This window comes from Dendrobates tinctorius, unplaced genomic scaffold (genome assembly GCF_039654945.1).
Source record: "Dendrobates tinctorius isolate UK_male_01 unplaced genomic scaffold, ASM3965494v1 ptg000084l, whole genome shotgun sequence".
In the NCBI taxonomy this organism is placed as follows: domain Eukaryota; kingdom Metazoa; phylum Chordata; class Amphibia; order Anura; family Dendrobatidae; genus Dendrobates; species Dendrobates tinctorius.
The window spans coordinates 40,353,993-40,370,120 of NW_027361752.1; the positions used below are offsets into that span (position 1 = coordinate 40,353,993).

The 16,128-nt window shown below is 43.5% G+C and overlaps 1 protein-coding gene across 1 annotated transcript; it reads left to right on the forward strand.

Annotated features, from left to right (window-relative positions):
- Positions 1-304: 304 nt before the first annotated feature.
- Positions 305-4,479, forward strand: LOC141097420 (claudin-8-like). The gene has a single exon (XM_073584571.1). It carries the CDS (start codon positions 629-631, stop codon positions 1,304-1,306), a length of 678 nt encoding a protein of 225 aa, XP_073440672.1. The 5' UTR covers positions 305-628; the 3' UTR covers positions 1,307-4,479.
- The last annotated feature ends 11,649 nt before the right edge of the window (positions 4,480-16,128 follow it).

The following is a 16,128-nucleotide window of genomic DNA, read 5'->3' on the forward strand; positions in this document are numbered from 1 at the left end:
TCTCTTGCCAGTTTCTGCTTTTTTATATTTTTTTTGCTGCTTTCAACTGGATTTGCTATTCTTCAAACCTCTCAATCAGGTCAACACAATACAGAAGAATGTGGTTTCTCGGGCACGGAGACCTGTTTCCCAGCGACAGCTTAGCGCCGTCTCCTTTTTCGCTTTCATAGTAGGGCTGCAGATTTTTGGAAGACGTCCATGCACTAGAAATAGTTGCTGTTTATCCAAGCGGCGGATGAATTGTGTACGTGTGTGGAGACTGCCCTTCTTCATCCCGTCCACTGTTATGATGTAGTACAGAAGAGGAAGCAGGTACGAGCGGAGAGGTAACAGTTATTGAAATGAAGAATCCTTTGTTGGCCTAACCACTCCCCTCCTAGCTATCATATAATTGGCTGGTAAACTCGTTCGACCTGATAAACAGGTACTTTTGCTCCACTTGGTGGTATTTCAATTTTAGAAACAGTTCAGTACATAATATTCCAACCAGTCTCTGCTGGATTTGTGTTGGTAGCAGGTGACTGAGACTTGTTCCGCAGTATTACTCAGTGGAGATCTAATGTGTTCTTCGCGTGCACCTGAGACCATCATCCAGCATCTTCTGCACCACAACCACTGCTAAACCATCATGGATAAAGGCGCTGTGCAAATAGCCGGATTGGTACTAGGATGCATTGGCTTAATTGGCACTTGCGCGGTGACTGGCATGCCACAATGGAGGGTGACGGCTTTCATCGAGAATAATATCATCGTGTTTGAGTCCCTCTGGGAAGGCCTATGGATGAACTGCTTCCGACAAGCAAACATCCGAATGCAATGTAAAATATATGACTCCCTGCTGGCGCTTACACCGGATTTGCAAGCAGGTAGAGCACTGATGTGCATCGCTGTGGTTTTGTCATTCTTGGCCTTCATGATTGCGATCATTGGCATGAAATGTACCAACTGTGCAGAAGACAATGAGAAAACCAAAAGGATCATAGTCCTAATTTCAGGAATTTGTTTCATCTTGTCCGGTATTCTCGTACTAATTCCAGTTTCTTGGACGGCCAATCAAATCATCAGAGATTTCTACAACCCCTTGGTCAATGCGGCTCAGAAGAGAGAGCTTGGGGATGCGCTCTACATTGGTTGGGCAACAGCACTTTGTCTGGTGGCTGGTGGGATCATTTTATGTTGCGTGTGTTCCTCCACTGAGAGAAAGTACAAATATTCTATACCCCCGAAATCAGCTGCATCAAATGCTCCTCGAGAAGTGGTGGCAAGGAAGACTTCAAGTTTGTACTCAAAGAGCCAGTATGTTTAGCTGTGGATATTGGGTTGCTAAAATATTATGGAGACCTGTCCATCTTTGAATGTAGGAAAATGCCATCTGTTTGCACTGTTATTGAACATTGAAAGGAAAAGTCCAACCTCGGAGCCCTTGGAATTTGTAGAATGGCATCACACTAGCACTTAGTAGAAGGTGCCAGTTTTGGTTGATCATTTCGATATGGAGAACTCCAATATCTCATTCGTAGGACACCTAGAAGGCAAATTTCTGACATGTCATGTAGGTGACTCTCTCTACGATAACAATGCCTTAGAGTGGAAATCTTATACGACATCTTGTAAGGAAACATTGCTTGCAGGCAGGTGAAAGTAGAGTCTAAGAAAAAAAGATTTACTGTAATATATTATGTTAGAGGATTTTTTTATTACATTTTTTTATGCTGCAATTAATAGGACTGAGACAATGTCATGAATTATCTATTGTATATATGGTGGGGTGTGAGTATTACACTTTCACAAAATAAGAAAATCATTGATGGGAAATTTTCTTTTTATGTGAATAGATTTAATGGTGTAGTTTATTATGTTATAGTATATACTGTATCATTACTATGAGTATGCGGAGGCACATGTAGGCACTGCGGCCCCCCCGACTAGGGAGCCACGTGTTCCTTTGACTAAGAGATATTCTTTCCATTTCCTGTGTCTTAGACGAGGCAAAAAGACACCCCCCATACACAATGTATGGATGTCCGATCCTGCTGAAATTGGCATATACCTTAAAGCTATGTTCCTACAATAAAGTAATTTTGTGCATTTTTAATGCTGCAAATTTTCGACACCGTTTCTACACCAATTCGCTAAATTAGGTTACTTGCATTTTTTCATTGCATTTTTGGGGTGCAATTTTTTTTACATGCGTTTTTATCGCATTATTTTGGACAGCGTATTTTGTTTCTTTTTGGTATGTCATGTTTTCACTAAAACTGCTTTGTTTTGGATACCTATTGTTACATAGATTTGATAAAATTTTATAGGTAAAGGCATGTGCAGATTACAAGCCTTTCAATCAAAAACACACTAAAACCATATATGCATTTTATACCTTTCAGTTTTTCTCATCTCATAGTAGTCTGGGGGAAAAGCCGTAACTAAAAAGCAGATTTACCTCAAGAGAGATTGACATGGTGCAGATTTAGAAAAGGTACCGCAGATCAGTTTACGCTGCGTAAGGCTACGTTCCCACGATGAGCATGCGGTGAGTTTTTGATGTTGCAGATTTTCTGCACCATTTCGGCACCCATTAACTAAAATAGGTAACTTGCATTTTTTCGAAAATACGCTGCGTAAAAATCTCACCGAAAGCTCATTGTGGGAATGTAGCCTAAAAAAGCACAGTGAGCTTGAGATTTAACCCAGTAAGGCCACATTCACACTTTCTTTACATGGTCAGTATTTTACATGAGTATTTGTAAGTCAAAATCAGGAGTGAAACAATCAGAGGAAAAGTTAAATTGAAACACGTCACCACTTCTGTATTTTTGACCCACTCCTGGTTTTGGCTTATAAATACTGATGTCAAATACTGACCAAAATACTTAACGTGGCCTAAAAGTCATCACTGTGTGCAGAAGTATAGTTATTCAAAATGCCCCCCTCCCAAATTAAAAATATCACCAGTATATAAATGTACCTGTCTGTCAAATTCTGTTTGGTCATTCTTTATACCTTAGTGGCAACCAATATGACCGCCAGTACTCTTGCCTTAAAGGATGTCACACTACTTTCCAGGAGACTTGAATGTAACATATGCATTGGTATTTAGTAATGTAAAAGAAATCTGTCAGGTTATAATGCATTCTATATGGATAACCCTTATGGAGAGATCAGTGGTTTGACAGGGTCAGAGACAGATTTCTTTTTGACAAATTGGAAGATCATTTTCACTGGATTTCCCTTTACTTTCTCAAACGTATTGGCTCAAGCTTCAAATAATGGCTAATTATTAGGTTATTCACTTTAGAGCAGGGGTCTTAAACCAAAATGGGTCTGGGGCCACTTAGAAAAATCTCTTGGGGGGATCAGTCTCAGCGTAGGCAGGAGCAGTCATCTTGTGTAACATAATTTGGTGGCGGGACTTGGTACACAGGTCCAGTGGTGACAGTACAGTTAGAGTAGCCATCTGTGGGCCTTGAGATGCGTTGCACCACAGAGGCAAGGCCGTAGACTCTGGAGGGTTCCATGGCCAAACCGAATATGGTGGAATACTAAAGGGTTCACACAGGCATGTCTACTCCCTCTGACTTCCGATTACACCCCGATTCTGTAATGATTTCCGGTCAAGTCCCACTTCCATAATTCACCAGAAATAAAAGCTATTGTTTCACTACTGATAATCGCTGTAGGTCATGTCACTACAGGACATAAGAAATTGCTTCCCGCGTGATTGACACCTTTGCTTTAGAGCAGTTTGTTATTACTTAGATTGCACACTATCACCACCAAAATCTAAATCTGTTATTGTTAGCTCAAACTCAGATGTCCGTGAACACAGTCCAAGTATGGACTGTGATGTATGAATTGGCTGCAGTTCTCCTGATCTGACCTCAACAGCCTCATATATGCCTATGAAGCTATAGAGTTTGGGTCAGGACTCAGGACACTTTTGGCCGATCTAAGCATCAAAGGTTTTATGGATGTCTTAATTTGTCCTAAAGACTTTGGTAATTATTGGGAAGCCTCAACCAATATACTGTAGGGTCCTTTCTCTGGAAAGAAATATGAGAAACATTGGAATAAAACTCTTGAAACTGTACCATAGTAGACAAAAAATATCCAAGAAACTGAATGTTTGAATTATGATCTCTATAAACAAAAATGTTCCAAAAATCTGCACCTTTGGCCTGAAACCCATACAAAAAAATCCACATTACTTTTGAAGGAATTGTCTACTTTTGCTGGCACTTTTAAAGGGGTCTCCAAAATGGGGTACCGTATCCCTGTTGTTAACTTCGGAATATGAATAATGGTTTACAACTTGTGATGAGTGAGTATACTTGTTGCTCGGGTTTTCCCAAGCATGCTCGGGTGTCCTCCGAGTATTTTGACGTGCTCGGAGATTTAGTTTCGGTCGATGTAGCTCCATGATTTGCGTCTGCTAGACAGCCTGAATACATGTGAGGAATTTCTGTTTGTTAGAGAATCCCCACATGTGTTCAGGCTGTCTAGCAGACGCAAATCATGCAGCTACATGGACAGAAACTAAATCTCCGAGCACGCCAAAAAACTTGGAGGACACCGGAGCATTTTCGGGAAAACCGGAGCAATGAGTATACTCGCTCATGACTATTTATAACCAGTTTGTTTTTTGTTCAGGGTAGGGGTGGGGGGTGTTTTGGGTCAGGTTGGAGACCGGATACAAAACGACCCCTGTTGTAAATTACAAACATTATTGATCGTATGAATATCAGGTGTTCTCCAAATGGCAATGGTGCAAATCTTGGCAGACCCAGCTCAGCTCCACCTGTACTGTCTGGTTGTGATGCTATCATAGAAGACTATCTTCCTCTGTAATGGAGACCCCTAAGGATTTCCTAGCTGGATATGTTCACACTGTGAAACTTGCTGCCATTTTTTGAGTGTTCCACTATAAAAAAAAATGGCCATAAAACCACAAACAAAGTGATCAAAACAATTGTCCCATTAATTTGTAAGGGAAAACAACTTGCTGTTCATATGTTCAAACTTTTAAGCACTTCAGACTTTCTATGACGTAACATGTACATTCTTCTGGCATTTTCTGCAAAGATGCTAAATACTTTACAATAGAAGTCATATAGGAAGGCTAAAAGGATGCCCAGAAGCGTATTAGCAGTGTTTTTGCTTCAAAAGTGCTAGCGCTTTCTTCATTAAAAAGAAGAGCGAAAAACACCAGCAAAAAAAAAAAAAGCCCAAAAAATGCTGAAAAAAAATCTGTAAAACTCATCAGTGAAAAAGGTGCTCAGGAAACGACCGAAAAACTCGAAATAATAAATTTTCCTTGGGGTTTGGATGTTTTTGATCACTGGAAAAAAGGCACAGTGTGAATGTACAGTTATACTGGAAGACTGCAGTAAAAATATCCTATTATAACATTGATTTACGGTACTTCTTATTTACTTGTTGAGACAAATATCTAAAATCATTAAAGAAAATTAAAAATATTCTGATTATTATTATTCGCATTTAAATTATATATATACAAAATGATGAGTCCAAGATTGTGAAGAAGTGTCTGGTTGTTACGCAGTTTATGTTAGTAGATTGTAATATCTGACTTTTCTGCCTATGGTATGTCGCTGATGTTTGCTGTGATCGCTTATTTCTTTTATGTACTTATGCACCATGTAAGATATTGGTCGTGTGTTTTTTGTACAGTATAAATTGTGTAATAAAATCTAATTTCATTGTTTGTCGTTCTAATTTTTCCAGGCCTCTAGCAAGCAATAAGAATCCTTCTTTCATTTTTTCAGTACAGGTTAGGGTATAAGAGATGAATTCTGATTGGTTGATTTGGTAAGTAGGCATTCAGCTCTGTGGTCTACGGCCTTAGGATCTCAATCTGTTGTGAAACTACACCTCCGCGTGCATTGCTAGCTGCAAGTTGTAGTTTTACTGTAATTGCACGGATGTTAAGATCACCCCAAGGAGAAAGGTTAAAGGTGGCCATAGACCAAAGATAAGAGTGCTTGCCACAGATATATCTCCCGACTGAGCATGCAAAAGCTTTAAAAGGGGAACCCTTAGCGTAAAGGTGCAGGTTGTGTTATACAGTCGCCACTTGCCTGTAACAACACTGATAGAAGCTGTTTAACCACTTAAATGCCAGCGTCCATCCAGGTCACAATCACGTGCTGCAACACAATTGTGGGCGGTGCCAATAGGTTGCCATGGCTGCAGGGGGGCCTTCTGAAGACCCTCCTCAGTGCCATCTTGGTACCCCTGCAGGCTCGGCTTTATAGAAGACTGTAACTTTCATGGACCGCAATACTGAAGTATTGCAGTATAAAAATGTAAATTTTAATTTTATTATTTTGTTGGTATTTTTTAAATTCACCTTTGGCTTTCACCACTGGCAGAATGCTTCTAAGTATGCTTTCGATCAGATTGAAAATCTACCAAACATGTCTACCAAAATCTGAACCCAGGTCTCTTCTACACTTTCCCAAATTTGGTGCGTACTGGTCGCCTCACTTGGTTATGTATGCGTATGTGGTCCTGCTGATGATTCTGCTGCTTCATGTCAACACAACAGCTCTTGACATTGGTATTGTCGATGTTTCCGGTGGGAACCCTCCCATAACCTTAACCCACCCCACCAAATTAAATACCTGATAACCTCTCCCCAACTACAGGCCCCAAAATTAAAACAATGACTCCATAATTTTGAATACTTTTGGCCACAGCAGCCTTTATTTATACAACATACAAATATTTAACAATAATATAAATAAGACGCAGGGAGGGTCCTTGAAGCTTCCAAAATCTGGTGATTAATCAAACATAAACTGTGGTCATAATAAACAGATCATAGATTGCTCCCAGCCGTTACCTCACTGGCTTGGGAGCACCATCACCCCAAGGGGTTCCATCGTCAACTTAAACCCTGGGTATCCGACAAACCATTGCTGTGAATACCCCCAAAATCACCAGACTAAAACCATATTGTATTACCAATTGAGGAATCCATATTCCCATAGATCCCCCAGACCAATTTAGCACCAACTTCAAAGACCCTCCAACCGCCACAGTGAAGGCCTTTGACCACCTCAAATGCCTGAGACCCCCTGCAATGAAATGCTATTGCCCTTTCGATACTGCCCTGTAAACCAAGAGCCCAAACATCGCTGCCTACAGCATTCAAGTGTACCTTATCCACCAACCAAAATTCTTTGTCCCCTTTTTACAAATAAAAGTGATGAACCGCAATTCCCCCATTCCTACAAATAAAAATAAAACTAGACACAGCCCTGTAAACTTTTATTCTTGCCTTATTAACCTTTTCCACTGACCTTGCGCTCTGCCAACATTTCCACAGAACAATTTCTGACCACATCATCCCTCTAAAAGACACCATAACTGAAGCAAGTCATGCTTAATGTCCTTCACTAATTCCCGAAAAGGGCGAACTCCCAGATCATTACCCCCAACATGTAATACCAAAATATCAGGAGGCCTATAAAGCCTGGTGCTGCTATGAACCTCTTGTAAAACCCTACTCCAACCCATCTCTCTGCAGCCAAGCCACCTGATCACCACCATGTTGCTGGAAAAACCGAGCTGTCTACCCTCACGCCGCACATTCGCACGTCTCGCTCCCCTTTAGACGTACGACGCAGCCCCCTGACTCAACCACAACAACAACGCTCCCACCTGATCTTCAACATTGCGTCACCCATCAGAAGACGCCAGCCAATCCTCCCATAAACACCATTCCAACTGGTAAGCGGCTCACGTGCTGGCAGCCAGGGATGACTTAATCAAACACTGTGCATCACGGAGACTACGATCCAAAGCTCCGTAGGGCACTCCAAACCCTCGTCCTCTGCATCCGGGGCCAACAACCAAAAACGCTCCCACTGTAAACAAGATAGCGAGTCAGCAATAGAATTCTTCACACCTGGCACATGCAAAACCGTAATGTAAGCATTTATGGGCAAGCAAGTCAAAACCAATTGGCGAAGTACCCTAATCCCTGGAGGTGAAGATGCTGTCAAACTATTAATCACACACACTACCCCCATGTTATCACAGTTAAAACGCACCCTCCTGTTGTGAAAATCCTTCCTTATTAATTGCACTGCAACCAGAATGGGAAAGATCTCTAATAATGCAATATTCTTGACCAGGCCTGACAAAAAACAATCCTTTGGCCACCTGGATGCACACCACTGACCTCTAAAGTATGTCCCAAAACTGACCCCGCCTGATGCATCCGTAAACAAAACCAAATCACAGGGGAGACAAACAAATCTTCAAATGGGGATCACTAAATGGTCCTGACATCCAGCCCAAAGCTACTTCCTTACCCAACTTCTCCACCACCTTCGCATATTTCTCCGCCGACCTAAGATTTTTAAGAACCCAGGGTATCTCTAAAAGTGAAAGAGGAATTTTGAAACTGTCCATAAAACCTGACAATAGCTCTGCCTTGCACGTCTCTGGAAACCTACTTAGATAAGGGACCATCGCGGCCAGCTTCACTGGCGTCTCTCCCTTGGGTATTACTATTTCCTGCCTTCAACTTGTTCTTTTTAAAACATCTGGCGGCACCATGGGAGGAACCACTGCAGTGCGAGTACAGATGCTTGAACTTGCAGCTGGCTCCAAATTTACACTGGCTTTCATTAAACTGACAGCATAATCTGGGCTTCTGAACCCCTGACTGTCCCCCAGCCCCTTGCGTATGTAGGGTACTAGCAGGTGCGTAGGATGCAGTGACGAGCAGGAGGCAGAGCAAGGGTTAATGGGTGTTTTATATATAAAATGGTAAAAGGACTATCAATGCTTTCTCCACGCAGGGAGTTGGTATACACAGCATGCACAGTAGTGCCGCAAGGACTGATAGTTTGGTGAACAGTATAAGATGGTAACGGTCTGTTCTCAGCTGCAAACAGCGGTAATACATAATAACAAATGGCAGGTAATAGCGCTAGATTCAACTTATCAGTCCGGAGGGAGGTGGTTGGAAGATCCCACGATGGCGCCGCAGTTGGCGCGTCATGACGAGGAAGCGGTCCTGAATGTACCAGAGGCACTGTCTCTTTGCGGAAGAGAAGAGTCCTGAAACTTTCCATGGTCCACTCTGTGTCCGGGTACTTGTAGCTGCTGTACCAGGGGAGGAGGCAGAGGAATCATGTATCAAGGCCGCAGCCACTGTCAGAGGGTAAGCGTCGCACAGTGCAGTGAGCGATTCTTGCCTGTGGTAGCGTCCGGGCGTTGTTCCCCTGGGGTATGCAGTCACTAGTGCTGACGCAGGATGCAGGGAAGGGTGCACTGGAACGCGGTCTGCAGTCTACTAGGTTTACTGCAGGGAGGGAGCTAACATTCACCAGCAGTCCCTTCTGTCTTCCCGCAAAAAGCCCCCTGTTGGTGCGTGCAGCTCCTTTTATCTCAGTCCTGCCCTTTGTCCCAGGGGTCACAGGTCTGTCCTGGTGAGGAACTCGGTCCCCCTGTAACACAAGTGACAGTTCCAATAGTTCTGGCCCAGAAACACCGTGGCCCTCAATGCTTTGGTTCATCTTCTTACACGTACTCCTCTGGGTAGTAAACTGTCCGGCAACCCTGGCCCCCCCGTGAAAGGAACTGTCAAACCTAGTCAGTGCCATAACTAGCAACCGAAACCTATATCCTTCTGATCCCACCGAAATGACAAACGAATAGCTTTCCTCTGACGAAACTGTTCATCATAACGGAGCTATGCTTGTCCCCCATAAATCCTATGGGTCTCCCCGAAGGAGTCCATATAGCAGAATAGGGGAGAGCAGTTCTCAGGCGCTTTTTCCCTTTAACACTTGCCAAGATGGCAAAAGCTTGAAGCCAATTGACAAATGTCTGAGTGATCAGGCACCACCTACGCTTCTCATCATCCTCCTTCTTCCTATCGTCCTTTTTTCCCTTATCCAAATTAAATTTCTCCAAAGGAAGCATGGAAGAAATTTCGACATATTCGTCTTCCTTAAGGTAAGCCGCCAGCGGGCCTTCAAAAGAAACAAACATACACCTCCCCATGAGCCCTATCATCCAAGTGAATCTTACACTCCCTCTCTTTTTCCGTCTGAACCGACACTGCCACCGGATCAGAAATTCTGCTAGGCACAACCAAACCCATACTCGAAAAACTATGCCCCATAGACTGCGAGCCAACCCAAGGAGCTAAATGCCCTGAAGTTGACCTACCCCCTTCCAAGCGTGTCAGCAAATCCCTCACATTACCCAGGATCTCTCTAATCCCATCCCCCACGGGATCCGACTGAACGCAAACACCCTGACCTGAAACTACTGACCTGACTACCTGACTAGCCCCCCCGTCACTGGGGACATTAACAATGGAGGCAACGGTGAAGACATAGAATAATACTTACCCCTTGTCCAGACATCCGTCAGGTGAACCCTCAGGTGCCTTAGGTCCGAATCCAAATGATCCTGAGGACGTTGATGTCATGGCCCTGGTAGGCCGCACCAGGCTGGAAGGGACCGCTCCATAATACCCGATTGGTCCAGCAGGCTGCAGCTGAGAGGTTGATCCCCCAGCCACTAACCCACTGCCTGATACACCCACCAGAAACAGAGGCTGCATGGCATTCACTGAGGAATTATTTATTATTTATTTTAACAGTAAAGGTTAAAGTAATCTCTTCGCAGGGAGTTAATAAACGGGACAAGAATTAATAGAATAACAAGAATGTGGAATAAACAGAATGAGTGCGACAATTTGAGATTCAAACAACACTTATCGTGGCTTCCGCTGATGCTCCTTAGTCCACAGTCCAATGGGGGTAGTAGTGCCTGCAATGGTCGGTATAGAGTCCTCTGATGGGGTCCAAGAATAGCGATCCGTCTTCTGGCTGCAGCGGGTGGTCTTCGGTTTTACCGCTGAGCCCCTAGTCCATAAGCCCGTGCAATCAAATCAAGAAAAGCAGCAGAAATCTGTGTACCAAACGTGGGCTGATGCATGCTAACCAGCAAAGGGAATCGCACCTCAGTGTCCTGTAACTGGCCCATGCTTCTCTGCATGAGGGCGGTCCTACGTCTAGTCGGGTGAATGGCGCTTCCCAAACTCACTGTCCCACTGGAGCGCTCAGGGGATGTCGGTCGCATGACATCATGGTGCTGCTGCTCGGAGTGCAGAGCATGCTGCTCACTGTCATGCACTCTCCCTGACGGCGGGAAACAGCAGCCTGCTTTGCGCGCTTTCAGCTATGTGGTCCCCTTAAACACGCCCGCTCTTCCCGGATCATGGGATTTGTCAAGTCCCTTATTTCTTCCCCCGGGCAACATGGGACGCAAGATCGAGAGTTCCAGACCCGGCTCAGTGCAGGTACCCGCTGGTCTTCCTCCTTACATCCCAACCCCTAACCGACCCTATAAATGCCCCCTTAGCATAACCCACCCCACTAAATCCCTGTCCCCACCCCCTCCAATCCATTGTCATACCAGCCTCCGCCAACGCCGGTGAAGGCGGGGGGCAGCTTGCTCTGGCCTTTACCTTTTCTTCTGGTCTGCTTTGCCAATGTGATAATGATTGACAGCCAGATTCCCACAGCTAGCAGCAGGAGGCTTGCTGTCAATCAGCATGCTGTCAATCGTCACACGTCATCAACAGAGCTGAGAGGAAGAGAAGCAGCTGCTTTGTCGACGTCAGCAGAAGCTGCAGGAGAGGTCTGTGAACATTCTGTGCCGGCAGAGCTCGGCACCAGGAACAATAGGCAGGTAAGTAGGCACTACTTGCACTTTAGTTCTTAGGCAAATAGTAAAGTTAAGATAGTCCCTGATATCCGCTTTAATCCAAAGAAGAGATTTATTAAAGGGATTTATTAAAGTGATTTACTGTGATTACAAGAAAGATGGTAAATCCTTGGGATTGGGATTTATCAGAAGGAGCAACCTGCCAGCTGCACAGGGTATATATAATGCAGCAATTGTTTGGAAGAGGCATACACTACTTTATGAATTTGCTGCATCTTTGCAAAAAATTGAAATCTGCACAAATATGGAGCTGACCTGGAAAGACCTCAGAGCATAATAAGGAACACTTGATGCACATTGAATACATTTGAGGGGAAACTAATTTCATTTCCGAATTTTGGCAAATTTGAGGAATTCGAATTTCAGAAGATTCATTCATCTCTTGCTGAGAACACACATTAGTTTGAAAAACTAGTGAAACATCAGCATAACTAAACTTCGGTTGACCAATTACTAGTCCATCACAACATCACAGTTCAAGGAAACATCTTCTTGTATTGGGTACTAGCAGCACTTTTCGCTTCAACCCCCTTTAAAGCACCCGCATTATTGGCAAACTGCAGGAGCTTTACCTAGCACAGCACCCCCTCCATTGGGTACTTTTAACAGTAGCTGTGTCTGGTTTCTCAGCTCAGTCCCATTCACTAAAATAGTAATAATACCAAACTACAGAGAACTAGAATAGCAGGAAAAAAAAATCCTTGAACCGGCCAAGATTGTTGTAATAACTGGACATACTGGTTAATGTTTGCTGCTATGTCTTACGTTTTCCCTATTGCAGAAGCGTAATGTGGGCGCTGGCCCTTTAATATACCGACACCATGCATAGCATGTTTAACTATGGCCCTGATGCATTGAGTAAATATTATTCGTCTTGTGCTTCTTGTACTATAGGGAAGGCACAGAATATGTAAATGTATGTGATGTGGGCACTGTGCTGATGTAGTCGGTGGGTTTACAGGTTTGCTGAGGTCACAAGGTCACATCGAACTGACTGAAGGTTTAATTCATGGTATAATGATTTGTGTTTTATGGTTGTTTGAGGTGTGCCGGATGTTGAAATGCCCTGTGTAATCGGGACCAAGTATTTTACTGAGAGCCTGACAAAAAGCCACAGACAGAGTAACAGTTCAACACAAGTTTTATTAGGAGTTCCCAAGGAGGAGGCAAACGTTGTTTTTGAAAAAAATTATAGTCTCCGGTTAGGAAATTGGTTTTATCTTCCAATCTTATACAACACTTCTGCCCTAGCAACACTTTCACACAGGTCTTCTTATGGTCACTGCACCACGACAGGTCAGCTCTCCTGCTTCAGGCTGGTTCCTCTGCTGGCAGTGAAGTTCACTCTCACTTCCTCCCAGGAGTAGATACAGATAGAAGAAGGTGCCTGTGCAAGAACAATACATTGGCACTTTGAAGTCCAATTATTTACGAGAATGCTCAATTCCCCCTGCTTTGGAGGTGGTAGTGGCCCCCTTAACTCTTGGGCTCATTTGCATCTGCAAAGGCTACACCAATGATATGTCCACCCTTCCTTCCTCCACTATATCTCTGCAGAAATGCGAGCGTGGTGGACTGTACTATTGTGTTCCTACCCTTGAAGAAATCAATCGCTCTGTGCTGTATATTATAATGTGAATAGTATCATGCACTTTTACATACAGTGGGTACGGAAAGTATTCAGACCCCTTTAAAATTTTCACTCTTTGTTTCATTGCAGCCATTTGGTAAATTCAAAACAGCTATTTTTTTTCCTCATTAATGTACACTCTGCACCCCATCCTGACTGAAAAAAAACAGAAATGTAGAAATTTTTGCAAATTTATTAAGAAAGAAAAACTGAAATATCACATGGTCATAAGTATTCAGACCCTTTGCTCAGTATTGAGTAGAAGCACCTTTTGAGGTAGTACAACCATGAATCTTCTTGTTAATGACGCAACAAGTTTTTCACCCCTGGATTTGGGGATCCCCTGCCATTCTTCCTTGCAGATCCTCTCCAGTTCTGTCAGGTTGGATGGTGAACGTTGGTGGACAGCCATTTTCAGGTCTCTCCAGAGATGCTCAATTGGGTTTAGGTCAGGGCTCTGGATGGGCCAGTCAAGAATGGTCACAGAGTTGTTCTGGAGCCACTCCTTTGTTACTTTAGCTGTGTGCTTAGGGTCATTGTCTTGTTGGAAGGTGAAGCTTCGGCCAAGTCTGAGAACTCTGGAAGAGGTTTTCATCCAGGATATCTCTGTACTTGGCCGCATTCATGTTTCCTTCAATTGCAACCAGTCGTCCTGTCCATGCAGCTGAAAACACCCTCACAGCATAATACTGCCACCACCATGTTTCACTGTTGGGATTGTATTAGGCAGGTGATGAGCAGTGCCTGGTTTTCGCCACACATAACTCTTAGAATCATCACCAAAAAGTTCTATCTTCGTCTCATCCGACCAGAGAATCATATTTCTCATAGTCTGTGAGTCCTTCATGTTTTTTTTAGCAAACTCTATTATTATTATTATTTATTATTATAGCGCCATTTATTCCATGGCGCTTTACATGTGAGGAGGGACAAGCCAAACTCTATGCGGGCTTTCATATGTCTGGCACTGAGGAGAGGCTTCCGTCAGGCCACTCTGCCATAAAGGCCTGACTGGTGGAGGGCTGCAGTGATAGCTGACTTTGTGGAACTTTCTGCCATCTCCCTTCTGTGGAGCTCAGCCGCAGTGATCTTGGGGTTCTTCTTTACCTCTCTCAACAGGGCTCGTCTGCCACGATTGCTCAGTTTGGCTGGACGTCCAGGTCTAGGAAGACTTCTGGTGGTCCCAATCTTCTTCCATTTAAGGATTATGGAGGCCACTGTGCTCTTAGGAACCTTGAGTACTGCAGAAATTCTTTTGTAACCTTGGCCAGATCTATGCCTTACCACAATTCTGTGTGTGAGCTCCTTGGCCAGTTCCTTTGACCTCATGATTCTCATTTGGTCTGACATGCACTGTGAGCTGTGAGGTCTTATATAGACAGGTGTGCGCCTTTACAAATCAAGTCCTATCAGTTTAGTTAAACACAGCTGGACTCCAATGAAAGAGTAGAACCATCTCAAGGAGGATCACAAGGAAATGGACAGCATGTGTGTCACGCTGTAATTCTGAGGGTTAATGCGGAGTAACACAATGTCCACTAGATTACAGCAGAGTGGAGAATGGGCTGAATATCCAGCAATAAAGCAGACCAGCAGAACTACAGCGAAGCAACCACTAGGTGGTAGCAGAATAGTAAGAGAGCCGAGTCAAATAGCAGAAGTAATATAGTACAAAGGAGGAATCCAAAACACAGAATCAGAAGAGAGAGCCAAAGGTCAGTGCCAGTCAATAGCAGAGGTATCAGAAGGCCGAGACAGATCAGGTCAGGGACGAGCCAAATTCAAATACTGGGGAATCCAAACACAGAGAAATAAGGCTCGGGGGCGGTTAGGAGGAAGGTAAACAGACATGGGAAAAGTCAGGTGTATGCAGCAGGACAGATCAGGAACTCACCAGAGCCAGCTACACACAACAAAGGCAAGCAATATAACTGGCACTGCACACAGGTTGCAGCACAGATATATAGCAGACCGGACACAGGAATGAGGTCGGGAAAATAAACCCCTGACATGAGCAGACTGGGAAAGGAGTGACAAGACAAAAACCCGACCTGGATCATGACAAAGTGACTTAAATATGAGTGTCTGAGCAAAGGGTCTGAATACTTATGACCATGTGATATTTCAGTTTTTCTTTTTTAATAAATTTGCAAAAATTTCTACATTTCTGGTTTTATTTCAGTGAAGATGGGGTGCAGAGTGTACATTAATGAGAAAAAAATGAACCTTTTGAATTTACCAAATGGCTGCAATGAAACAAACAGTGAAAAATTTAGAGGGGTCTGAATACTTTCCGTACCCACTGTATATTTTGACATGGGAAGTGTGAACTGTATATTACGGGTTTAGGCGTACATAATGTGATATGGTAATGTATAATGTATAGCGTGTGATAAATATTGTTAGTATAACAGGTATAGTGTGTAGCGCAACCATAGGGAATGTAAAGTATAAGATGTGATATAATGTAAAGGTTGCATATTAGGCCATAAGATAGTGACCATAGGATAAGATAGACTCTGGTAAGCATTATAAGCATCATATGTTTAATGTATAATGGGATAGACATCGTTAAAGTTTAGTTTTGGCCCATAGTGGGAGGGGAAAGCTCCAGTAAAAGGGACCTCTTCCTGATAGTTAGTCAGATAGGTAAGTAACCAAGTTCAAATGACATGGGCTATCGTTCAGGACAGTGGGATGCTTTACTGGAATCCATTGCA

Excerpts from the sequence above, each read along its gene's own strand:
- LOC141097420 (XM_073584571.1), top strand. The coding sequence starts at position 629 with ATGGATAAAGGCGCTGTGCAAATAGCCGGATTGGTACTAGGATGCATT.